The sequence below is a fragment of the Sceloporus occidentalis genome, unplaced genomic scaffold, assembly GCF_023333645.1.
Source record: "Sceloporus occidentalis isolate IW3139 unplaced genomic scaffold, rSceOcc1.0.p SCAF_3, whole genome shotgun sequence".
NCBI lineage: Eukaryota > Metazoa > Chordata > Lepidosauria > Squamata > Phrynosomatidae > Sceloporus > Sceloporus occidentalis.
Genome location: NW_028316983.1, coordinates 223,168,360 through 223,181,781, shown reverse-complemented (window position 1 = coordinate 223,181,781; position 13,422 = coordinate 223,168,360). Strand labels below are relative to the sequence as shown.

Sequence of the window (13,422 nt, the reverse complement as noted above, 5' to 3'; positions counted from 1 at the left end):
AAAAAACATGACTACTAACCTTCAATCCAAGCATTGCACCAGAATCTCTAGGCACACTTCCATCTTTTAGTCGTTTGTTTAACAATATCCGACCTATTAAACGATCTCCATCTTTGGATGGCTGCCAGGTTACAGGATGCTATAACATTATAGTTAAAAGAAAAAAATAAGTCAAATTCAGTTTCTGGGGGGAAACACCTGAGCATAAACTTTATTTGCAGTTATCAGTTTGAAGCATGGTGAAACAGCTATGATTACACTATTGGCTTTAGGTTAGCCAGTCACTCCTCTTATTTTCCTAAATGACAATTCCAGATTTATCTGCATAGCATAAAAATGAGTTCATCAATTCCGATGTATTTTTTTAAAGAATATGATTATTTGCACACAGAGAACATCACACTGAACAGAGACAGGAGAAATGTGAGACATTACACAGTAATTATCGGGCTAAAAAGAGGTTGAGTTAAAGCTAAACATAACTCAGATGTGATCTCAAGTACTCCAAAACTGTAATATTACATTACTTTATTAAGAACCTGAATCTATATGTTCTAATTTGGAAGCAATCTCGTCAATTTTAGCAGAACCTGCTTCCAACTAGAGGTACCAAAATTCATAGCAATAATCAATTAGACTAAGATCCTTTTAAAGAGAGATAATACGTGGTAATTTCACAGTCCACATGACTATATGTGAATAGTTAACCCATTATAGTAGCACTGTGGTAAACAAACACAAACACTGATATATATCATTGTTGACATAGTACTATATCAGTGTTTGTTTTTACTTACCAGAGTGCTGCTATAAGAATGACATATATATCATTGTTAGTTTATGACACAGCCATTGCGTCGCAATTTAAAACCTATTTAAATCATATTTGGTTTTGTGTAATCATAGCACTTTTTCACATCTGTGCAAGGATTTCTAGCCCTCATGCATGCAAAATTAGCATGCATAAAATTCATCATTCATTATACCTTAACACCACTGATATGATTCATCACAAACCTCAAACAGAAAGCAACCCCCCAAAAAAACAAAACAAACGCAAACCCAAATCACAAAGCAGATGACAAAGACAAATATTACCCCATAAAGCACAAAAATGACACACCAACAAAATGAATGAACAAACATGACAATGACAATGAAAGGGAAAAAAGAAAAACAACTTTTCTGTGCAAATAGATGCAATTTTCTTCCTGGGAACTTTTTCCCTCAACCTGGGAATTAAACTATTAATTTAATTTCAACCCCAGGGACATGATAGCAGTAATCAAACACTCCAACCCAGGAAAAATGTTATTGTTCAATCACTTTATGGTTGAAAGTGACATCACCAATACTATTGTGTGACCACAAAAGTGATATCCCCTTTTAATGCCTAAATAATGTTTTCTATTTGTGCTTCCAAAAGTGAAAACAGTAGAGCAATCCAATGGTTGTGGTTTTGTTTTTCTTTTCTGCACCTTAAGAAATGTTAAACTTTCTTTTTTTTATCTGTTTTAATGAGTGACAGAGAGCAAACAAAGACCAAATGAGCAGATTAAAATGCAGGCACCACAAAGCCAGTACCTTTTCACTATGGCTATGCTCCTCATTTAGAGTCGTGCTACTACACGTGTCTACCCCAGAGTCTTTAATCTGAGGCTCAGACCATTCCAAGTCCTCTTCCAAAGAGTGGCCACCAAAATACACCATTTTCTTTTGTCTTTCAGATAAGGTGTTAGAGTCCGACAAAACTCCCTGCTCACTAGTTTTTCTTTTTCCCCTTTGACTGTCCCCTACAGGTGTAGGATAAAAAGGATACAAAAAAGAAAACATGCAAAGATGTAAATAAAACAAAGGAAATGTGAAATGGTAAAGGAAACTGAATGGTAAGGCTCCACATGTCTCACCAAAGACATAGGGGATGCCTCACTGCTATGCCAAGACGTATGGTCCCAGTTGTAATCCATGTCTCCTGTGAGAATCAGACAGACAAGATAGTGCAGTAAAGGAAAGGTGAAAGAAAGGACAGACAAAGATATAATAGACTTTGCAATTTGTAAAATCATCCTGTCTTTTAAGATTTTAAGTAACTACCTTATTTTCTAGAAAATAGCAGAAATTCCAAAAGGATGATTACATGCGAGGTACTAAAGCCAGTGTGTAGGTGCCTATAAGTACTTGTTCTTTGGGGTAATTGGCATCACTTTATGAAGAAAGAGGCATTAAAATATATTTAAAACATGACCTGGTGAAAGTTGTGGCTGAGATCCTAAAACACTTCGAGTATTCTATTAATTTCAACAATGCTGATATTGAGATGAACATCTCAGGAGGTTTAGCTGTGTTTTTAGATCAATACACTGAAAATAAGCTCTGCTAAAATCACCAGGACACAGAAAGTGGGAAGAAGCAGGCTGTTGCCTAAAGTACATTTGGCAATCAATCAGGTGGCACGATACTTTAGTTTTACTGCTAGCTTAAAAACTAATGCGGCAACTATAGCAACCCCTCTGCAATGTATATCATTTTTCTTAACAATGATATAAAAAATGAGGTTGTCTTGTTAAAAAGAAATTTTAACAAGTTCAAACAAAATATTGTTCAAGCAAAATACAGTCTGCCCTCCCCATACGCGGGGGATCCATTCTGGACCCCCCCCCCCGCATATGGGGAAAAGAGTGTATGCTCAAGCCCCATAGGAAATAATGGGGTGCGTGATTGTGGCAGTGCACAGGGCGTGAGGCGCGAGTACACATCTCATTATTTCTGCCTGGACATGCCTTCCATGTGAGCTCAAAGCTGTGGAAGGCAAGCTCGCCTATTAGGAGGACCAACTGTATTTTTCTCTTAATAGCAATAATAATAATTGTACGAATAATACATATACAACTATAATCAGGGGTTTAGAAATCTGCATGGATATATTTGCACCACATGTAATATGCCTTTTTAACACCTAGTAACTTTACAGAGATATGAATGTATCAGTAGTGATACATCAAAAAACCTGAATTTTGGTTGAAACAACCTTAAAATAAGATGTTTCTGCTTATGTATTAATTTAAATATATTAATTAAATAGCAACAGTGATGAGATGGAAAGTTCAAGGTTCATGGGTGGTATCCTGTTTACTCAATATAATCCCTCTCACCTCCCACTATTCAATAGACCTTCAAGGAAGGAGACTCCACTACACTCCGAGGAAGTGAATCTACTGAATGGGTGAATTATTTTCAGGCAGACGTCTAAACCCCTGAGCTAAAGCAATACATCTAAACAGTGTAATGCTATATCCCACTATACTGCTTTAGTTTTTCAAAATGAAGACATACCTGTGAAAAAATGAGAGACTGTTAAGAAAAGGTACAAAATAATTCTAGAATTAAACTTTGTTAGGGCAAACATCCATTTACATTTAGGAACTGCCAAACGGCATTTAATGTAAATTATCTTTCAAAACTATGTATAAAATATGTAGTTGTAATCTACATTCTATAAAGAATATTAAGAAAAGATTGCACCAAACTGAAATACAGAAACATCTCATTTACCTCCTCCTTTTCAATCCTGGAAGCTTTGAACATATACAAGGATTTCTAAGTAAGTGATGTAGGGAATAAAATAAGAAGGAACATGGGAACTATTTAGGAAATCTGCCACTTCTAGAATCAGAGAATCATAGAGTTGGAAGAGACCACAAGGGCCCTCCAGTCCAACCCCCTGCCATACAGGAACTCGCAATCAAAGCATACCCGACAGATGACCATCCAGCCTCTGCTTAAAGACCTTCAAGGAAGGAGACTCCACCACATTCCGAGGGAGTGTGTTCCATTGTCGAACAGCCCTTACTGTCAGAAAGTAAGGACTGTTAGACAGTGGAACACACTTCCTCGGAGTGTAGTGGAGTCTCCTTCCTTGAAGGTCTTTAAGCAGAGGCTGGATGGCCATCTGTCGAGTATACTTTGATTAAGAGTTCTACACTAACACCATATATCCTTGCAAGTTTCAGGTCATTTCTCTCTGCAAGAGATCACATTTTTGCAGTGTTCAATATGCGGTGTCATACTATTGGGATGATTTATCCATTCAGTAACACAAACAGGACTGGTAACAAATTTTCGCAGTATTCAATATCAAGTCTTCCCTGCAGGTATCTCAATTTCAGGTATCTCATCTATTACTCATTCCTTTTCCCTAGCCAAATTTGCTGGGGTGGTGGTGTTTGACTGTTTTTGCTTCTGCCCGATGAGACTTGTTTTGAATTTGTTTAATTTCCAAAGGATGGATGGATGGATAGATGGATGGATGGATGGATGGATGGATGGATGGATGGATGGATGGATTTATTTATTTGTTTATTTATTTATTACATTTGCAGATTTTGCAATTTCCCTATGCTGGTTAACAGCTTGCTTATTCTCATGCCTTTTCAATTACAGTGGGCCCTTGTTATCCAGTGGGGTTTGGTTCCAGGGCCCTTTGTGGATCACAAAATCCGTGGATGCTTAAGTTTCATTAAATTCAGTGGCATAGTACAATAGTATCCCCTATATAAAATGGAAAATCAAAGTTTGCTATTTGGAATTTATATGTTTTTGGAATATTTTCAAGCCATGGATGCTGGACTCCATGGATAAAAAAATCTGTGGATAAGGACTGACTGTATATATGTAATTATCCACTTTCAAAGAAAAGAGTTCACTTTTCGTCTATAAGGTAGTACTAATAACATCACATCCACCATGCCCTCTAGTATCTCAGGGCTGCATACAGGCTTGATCTAAACAATTCCTGGTCCCATCCAAAAATCTTGAAGGGTAAATAAATGAAATTTCTGGAAATTTTGAAGCCATGGGGAAAATACATTTAATTTTTTCCCTTTTCTTCTCTTTTTTATTTGAAAAAAATAGGAATTTTCAGATTACTTTTTTCCTTACTGAAGAAAATTCTCTAAGAAGAAATAATCAAAACAACTGTGCAGCACCTCCTGACTACAAGCATAAAGAGCCTTCCATCAAGAAATCAGCTAACTGTAATGGCATGTGAGTTTCACATGTTGGCATAAACACAAGCAAAATGCATGTGTTTGTTGCAGTATCATGTGTTCTTTGTGTGCATTAAAATCACATTCCATGACATAATCTTTTGGATTCCACCACGAGAAATTTTCTGGATATACCTCTGTATTAACTTTCCCACATCTTTCATTAGTTATTACTGGATATACCACTACCATATATAATGTACCACAAGTTATAACTTTAGGACAGGGTTGTTGCTTCAAGATAATATAATCTATTTTTCGGTGTTTGTTTTTGCTGAGTAAGGCAGAGCTTTAAATCCTGTGAGGTTTGTAGGATTTTTGAAATGAGAGAGTCTCATTTCCCCAGCTGATCCATCACTCCTACTTTAGTTACCTATAACACTGATTAATTCCTTTCTAATTATGACCTGAATACATTTCTTTGCTCTAACTTTAGCCAACAAAGACAGCCAGAAAACAAAGCCACAATCCAACACAGATTTAATTATGTTAAACTATGCTCTGCATTTCGGTCATTATGCAGACCAAACGCTGTACAACACTCCTCAAACAAGCCTCAAACAAACAGTAAGGGATTCTTAAAGATACTGTTTCTGTACTATTTAAGTGAAAAAAAGAGTTATTTATCTCTCATCTAATGAGTTTAATTTGCTGGAGGATAGAATCTGAGTAACCATTAGAAAAAACTTCATACTGGTAAGAGTAATTCAGCGATGGAACCACATAACCTGGAGATGAAAGTGTGGTCCCCCATTGGACATCTTAAAGCTGAGTCAGGACAGCTTTGTTTTGTTTTGTTTTGTTTGTCCTATTTTATTTATATCCCACCTTTCTCCCAATATGAGACCCAAGAAAGCTCACATCACAGACTAAAACAAATTACATCTGAAACTGAAACATAACAGTAGAAATAACTAAACAAAATACCTCATGAAACCAGCACTATCATAAAGCATTATAGAAGCATTTAAAGCATAACAATGAGGATAAAAGGGTCAAACCCCATTCAAAATCTTTCTTCTGCAATCAGTTAATAGCCAGAAGTCTGTCTAAATTAAAAGTTTTTTTGACTACCAGTGAAAGGGGAGCTGGGGGCAGACAATCTAGCAGTCTAGATGGCTGTGGTCTAACAGTCTAGGTTGTTTCCCTGTAGAAAAACAGATGGACATTCTGTTAAACAAACTTCTGTTTCATTAACAGAGGTTAATGAACACAACTCATAGGATCCTCTCCAATAAGTAAGGATATAACTAGCACAACCTAACAGCCTTGTAAGTGAACAGTACAAAAATGGTTCCTTAAAAAGTAAATACACAATCCTTCAGGTTGCCTGTTAACTTATGGAGACCATATGATTTCATAGAGCTTTCTGAGGCAGGAATCTCCCCCCTAGCCCCCCCTGCATTCTGCATTCACCAACCATACATAAACGTGTGTGTGTGTGTGTGTGGTCTGCTCTTTAAATTTTTAAAATAATAATGAAATGCTACATTTTGTGTGTGATCAGAAATTGTGTTTAGAATATATATAGGCTAGAATCCAGTTGGTGTGTATGAATGTGTAATTTACCCAATGGAAGTGGGTGGTCATTTTTGGCTCACGCAGAGCAGCCATGCTCAGTTCAAGGTTAGAGAAGTGGAGATGCTGTGTCATTGTGCACTGATGTGAATTGTGCATCGATGAACATGTTCATTTGACTTTGCATTCACCATTCCCATAGTGCCTGAGGTTAGTTGCATAACGTTGCCATTTAACACAAGGGATGTAGCTACATTGCAGAATTAAAGCAGTTTGATACCGCTTTAACAGTCATGACAGAATCCTAGGATTTGTAGTTTGGTGAAGCACCAGAGCTCTCAGACAGATCGGGCTAAATACCTCACCAAACTATAGATCCCAGGATTCCACAGGATGGAGCCACAGCCATTAAAGTGGTGTCAAACTGCTACATCCAAGGACTGTGAGTAATTCTGCATGTGTTGGCCATCCTCTAGGTATGGAGTATGTACAAATCTGATATCCACACATCAATATTCTGTGCTACCCCACATTATGTTTTTACAACAGTGTTAAAGAACAATAACAAAAAGTGATAAAAGTAAGGTAAAGAAACTTGCTAAGAAAAAAACATAATAGGTTGGCCTTAGGCTCACCAGAAGTTGAAAATGACTTAAAGGCACACAACAAGAAACAACAAACCCATATTAACATTGCTTTGACTACATAATTAAAACATTAATTCTAAACTATACTCAGGCGGGTTACAGGCCGCCGCCGCTTGGTCCGCGTGGGAGCCGTAGCACCAGAGGATAATTGATCTAAAAACTTGGCTTCCAGCACAAGGTAACTGACTAACAAATCAAATAGCTTCAGGGTTGACTCATGAAATAAACAATGATATTCTTTTTAAAAATCAATATGAACTTAAAATATATTTTCTAAGTCACATACAGATTCACACAAAATTTTGAATACAAAATATTTTAATTTTGAATGTGCTTTAGTTATTGCTATAGCTGTTGAAAGGGCTTTATAGGGCCAAATACTTATAAATATTTAATTGTACTTCTTGAAGCCAAACTCTCTCACACACACACATGGCTCAAGGTGGAGTGCAACACATTAAAATACAAAACACAACTAAAAACACATAAACCCAGAGTTAAAATACAATACTATAAAACCATTAAAATACACTCATTAGGGCACGTATACAAATTAAAAAGTCATGATTTAAAATTGACTGGCAGGTATGCCGGTAGACGTATGTCTTTAATGCTATTTTAAATGCAATCAGCATTTTAAGCTGTCATATCTCTTCCAGCAAGTCATTCCACAGCAGATAAAAAGGTTATCTGGGAAACCATTGCTAGTCTAGTCCTGGCCAAACATTTCCCAGAGGACCATAGTGGATTGTTCAGGAGAAGGTGATCCTGTAGGTAATCTAGACCCAAACTAGGTAATAACCAACACTTTGTAATTTGCCTGGAAACTAATTGGCAGCCAGTGATGTAATTTTAAGATGGATGTAAAGTGATCATTCCTGTTGCTGTTGTGTGCTTTCAAGTCATTTCTGACTTATGGCAACCCTAAAGCGAATCTATCATGGGGTTTTCTTGGCAAGTTTCTTCAGAGGGGGACTTGCCATTGCCATCCTGTGAGGCTGCAAGAGTGTGACTTGCCCAAGGTCACCCAGCGGGTCTCCATGGCTGAGCCAGGATTCAAACCCTGGTCTCTCAGTGTCCTAATCCAACACTCAAACCATTACACCACACTGGCCCTCATCACTTGTGGATGTGCCCATAACCAGTCTGGGTGTCATATTCTGAAACAGTTGAAGTTTCCAGACTTGGTAAAAAGGTATCCCTATGTATAGCGCATTGCAGAAGTCCGGCCTTGAGGTTACCAGCACATGCAGTACCATCTTTAGGTCCTCTGATTCTAAGGAGTGCAGTCTACACAGGACTAGTTCACTGTAAGCAATCACTTTGTTCAGTACCGTTGCACATCTTTTCTTGGCCTACTTTTCCAAACAGCATTAACAGTAGCTTTCTTAACTAATTTGCACATATAATTTGCACAGGTTGTGATCAACCTACAAGATTCAAAAACTGATTTATGTATGGTATAATTGACAAAAACTGAGAACAAAAAAACCTGTTGTTTGCTGGTCAAATAACTATGTAAGTATTATTTGTGGCTGGAATCATGCTCAAATCTGTGTACATACTCAATCGAGATAGTGGTGACACACTTGTGTGTCAGAAAGCAGGTTGTTCTAAACACATGGGGGGCTGTTTCAAAGTGGTGAAATGATAATAGGGAGCCATAAAAAATTATTTCCTCAAAAATGCATTTCATCTGTTGTCCGCAAAGCCTCTGATTTCAGAGCCTGGCTGACAATAAAAGTAGATACTACAAGGTTTCTTCTGAAAAACATAAAATATTCCTCAAACAAATCTCCACTCACACATCCTTTACAAGGGATGGGATCAATGGTAGATCTCAACTAACAGAATGATTAAATCTGGGATGGGGAAATGGTCACTTTCCACTGTAGCGTTCTATGTGTTCCACAAATCGCTCTGGCGTGGTAAGAAATATTCTGGAACCAGTTTAGAGGCGGCACAGGGGATTGCATGGTGAAAGGATTGGGGAGAGACCACCAATGCGAGTGCCAAGACAACATTGGATTTAGTCCCACATGTTTAGCACCAACCTGTCTGCAAACAATGATCTTTTGCCAAATTGACTCTAACCACACTTCAGAACTGCATGACCCTGTTCCTTTATTCCTTGACTCTGCTTATTCCTAGGTAAGGTCAGCACTAAGGCAACCAAACAAACTATATGTGTTTGTCTCAAGTTTTTAATATACAGTTGGCCCTCCATTTTTGGGGAGGATCCATTCTCACACACACACACACAAAAACAAAGGCTCAGACCCCATAGCCTTGAATGGAGTGTGCCCCTGGGCGTGCACACTATTGCAAACAGCAGAGGTTGCCCCTCCACGCATATTCAAGGGTGCGGATCCCAGATTCATGCATTAGGAGGGGCGACTGTATACTTTTGAATATACCTACAATATCATTCAATAAGATAAATGGGGGAATGTTTAAATTGAATGTACATTTCTCATTGGACCTCACTTGATCTAAAATCTGACAGTTCTTCTCCAGTAAAACAAATGGAAAGAGAATTTCCATATGATGTGGAACTGCTACACATCTGTGTACCATATGTATCCATTCTCTTCCTTATAACGTATGACAGCAATATTTACTAACCATACTATAAGCCAGTTATGGGCATGGCTTCCTGTAGTTAATACAGTATACTATATACACCAATCATACATAATATTTTTAAAAGGAATTTGTTTCTCACTACTTCCGTCTCTGTGTGTGTGTGTGCGCTTATGCACTATTTGAGTAAAGTATAAAGATGATCTAAAAAGGGAAGAAATGCTCCAGTATATATGAATTCACACAATAGGTGAGTATGTACTGTATATACTCATGTATAAATCTAGACATTTTAGTCAAAAAATTGACCCCAAAAAACTGGGTTGACATCCATAAAGGAGCTACTCTCTTTCTCTGAGTAGAGTGGCAAAAAGAAGAGAGCTTAGTCCATAGCAGGAGTACTTAAAAGAAGCACCAACCCTTTCTATTCTGTCCACCATGGCTCCACTTCTGACCTTTTTGAATGCCTAGATTGGAAAACCACAAACAGTTATGCCTGCCAGAACTTTGTAAATTTTATGGCATTGTTTTCCTTAGCTTCATCCTTTATATCCTTTGTTACGTCCCTCGACTTCTCCACGGGTCAGATCAAAATCCATAATTTTGGTACCAAAACCTGCTCTCAACTTATACATGAGTTCGACTTATAATTGAGTATACAGTGGATCATTGTTATACGCTGGGGTTTGGTTCCAAGATCCCCCGTGTATAACAAAATCCGTGTATGTTCAAGTCCCATTAAATATAATGATATAGCAAAATGGTGTCCCTTATAAAAAATGGAAAATCAAGGTTTGATATTTGAAATTTATATTTTTTGGAACATTTTCAACCGTGGATGTTTGAATCCGTGTATAAAAAATCAGCGTATAAGAAGGGCCAACTGTATACGGTATGTCTTAGATTCTCTGTGCCAACTATGCAAAAACCATCCAAGGCAACATCAGTTTAGAAGTAGTACACCTTGCAGCTTAGAAAATAGGACAGAGACGATTAAAATAGAAAATTCTGAACTTGCCTAAGGCTTAGTATACCATGCCTACTGACATTTAATGGCTCCAAGCACTTTAGAGACTGTCTTTTTAAAAACTGGAAATAAAAATGGAAGTGATTTTCAAAACTTTCTGTTTTGAATAGAATGGTGTTGGGGGGGGGGGTGTTTATTTATTTATGTTGCAGTGGCAATGCACCCTCAGGACTTCTGGGGGGGGGGGTTGTGCATCCCTCCTAATCTCCCACAGTTAGCCACCTCGGTATAAACAGTAGGCATTAAAGGAAAGGTATTCTCTCTCTTTGGAATCTTTAAATGCTTTGCTGTAGAGAAACCTCTGGTCCTCCAGATGCTGTTGAATTGCAACTCTCATTAACTCCAGCTAGTCTGACCAAGGGTGTGGGAAGAAGGGGAGCTGCAATACAACACTGTCTGGAGAACACTAGCTCCTCACTCCTGAATCCAACAACCCTGCAGACAAATCATTTGAAAGTTTTGAGCAGTGGATAAATCTCTTCATCCTGCAATATTGTCACTCTTAAAAACAGCTAAAAATACAAGTTTAAATGAAATAAATTTAGTACGAAATATAATATCTGTGAGTGATCCGTTCTGAAACCCACCCACCCCCACACAAATACCAAAATCCGTGGATGCTCAAGTCTCATTGTCCCTAATGGCAGCACAGCCATGTGGTTGCGCCACCATTAGGGACAAATACACTGAAGTCCTCCCTCCCTCCTTCTCCCTTCTTTCCTCTCTTCCCCCTCCCTCACCTTTCGAAACTTCTGCCCCAGGCTTGGCTTTGGGGGGCGGGTCGGAGGTGGAGGCTGGAGCGCCATCGGCCAGAGGGAGCCAGAGCCAGGGCTTGGGTCTTGGAGCCCCCCTCCAGGCTCTGAGACAAAAGCCCTGACTCTGGCTCCCTCCAGCCGATGGGGCTCCAGCATTCACTTTTGAAACTGCCCCCAAAACCAAACCTTGGGCAGAAACCTTGGGGAGGGAGGGAGGGAGGACTTCAATGCAGCTGTCCCCAATGACAGCACAACTGTGTGCATGCACTACCATTGAGGACAACGGAGGCTTGCCATCTGCTGATGCTCAAATTGATGGATGACAAGTCCGTGGATACCAAGGTCCCACTGTCCTAAATTTAAGTCACTCAGAGGCTGTGCAGATACCCCTAAGGAGTGGCCTGTAGCCACCGCCAGGTGCACCAGATCAGGGCCACAGAAACTGCATGCCGCAGCCCTGATCTGGAAGAAGACAAGCCCTCCCTTCATCCACCATCTTGAGGGGGAGAGAGGCAGGCTAGCTCCAACAGGCCTGCCTGGAAGAAGAAGAGCCCTCCCTCCAGTCCATCTGCCTTGGTCCAGGCCTCAGAGGGAGAGAATAACTGCTGGACCTGATTCCCTCCCCCCTCCCCTTCTCCTTTTGTGTCATGTCTTTTAGATTGTAAGCCTGAGGGAAGGGAACCGTCTATTATCCCCTCTGTTGTAAACCGCTTGGATTCCCAGTGATTGGGCGGTATATAAATAAATCCTATTATTATTATTATTATTATTATTATTATTATTATTATTATTATTGATCTGGCCTTTCCAGGGTGGCAACCGTGATAGCTGCAGCACCATGGCTTTAAGGTGCTCCTTTGGGCTGTGTCATGTAAATGCAGTGCCAGAGGAGCACTCTGACACCATATGCTGTTGAATTGCAAAGCTTGTGTGGAGTGGTGTACAGCATCACACTGCCATGGGGGCGGAGTCGGGGTATGCTTCGTATGGATGCCATGCCCCAACTCCACCCCCAGGCCAGCATTCTTTAAAGAGGTCTCAGTATTATTTATTTGTTTATATTCTGCTTTTCTTTCAAATGGGATTCAAAGAAGCTTATAGTATAAATAAAACAGTGGATCTAAAACCATATGAAGTATAACAGCTAAAAAGCATTAAATAGCACATTTAGTTAAAACACTGGTTTTGAAACATGAAAAATTAAAACAATTAAACATTTAAGATACACATTGCAAATTAAAACAGTATCCAGTTGCATATCATTCCACCCTGGTCAGCCAAGGCTAATATCTAGGAGCAGTCACTAAGAAAGCTCTCTTCCATGTCCTCATTAGCTGAGCCAAGCAGGATGGTGGAATAGATAGAAAGTCCTCCTCTGAAGGAGTAGGTTCATATGGGGAAATAGAAGCTTTCAGATAATCTGGATAGTCTGGATAGGGCTTTACAGGTCAAAACCAGTATTTTGAATTGTGCTCAGAAATGGATTGGTAGCCAATGCAATTGCCATTGTAAAACAATGCCCCAAGTCGCATCCCAGAAAGGCAGTCAAAAAGGTACTAAAAGCTGCTGAAAGGTCTAGCAAAACCAACAGGGACACACTTCCCTTGCCCAGTTTCTTGCATAGGTCATTCACCAAGGTAACCAAAATTGTCTTTGTCCCTGCCTGAAGCCAAATTGATATGAATCTAGATAATAAATTTTATCTAGGAACCCCTGGAGTTGGAAGGCCATAACATGCTCCAGAACTTGCCCTAAAAATGGGATATTGGAGACAGGCCAATGATTGTCTAATTAAGTAGAATTCAGAGAGCTCCCCTCCCAAAAGAGAAGACCTAACCACAGCTGCT

General features: G+C 39.2%; 1 protein-coding gene across 49 annotated transcripts in view; it reads right to left on the bottom strand.

The window, feature by feature from the left end:
- The window catches only part of RIMS2 (regulating synaptic membrane exocytosis 2), a 454,948-nt gene that overhangs the window by 219,934 nt on the left and 221,592 nt on the right, over window positions 1–13,422 (bottom strand). For 38 of the 49 annotated variants that reach the window (XM_089517761.1, XM_089517766.1, XM_089517768.1 and 35 more), the window contains 2 exons: window positions 1,585–1,793; window positions 20–139 (listed from right to left, as the gene is read on the bottom strand). In XM_089517761.1, the coding sequence (XP_089373887.1) occupies window positions 20–139; window positions 1,585–1,793 (329 nt within the window). Of the gene's footprint in view, window positions 1–19; window positions 140–1,584; window positions 1,794–1,907; window positions 1,973–3,333; window positions 3,352–13,422 lie in introns of all 49 variants that reach the window. The other 11 variants (XM_089517782.1, XM_089517785.1, XM_089517813.1 and 8 more) reach the window with 2 other exon arrangements.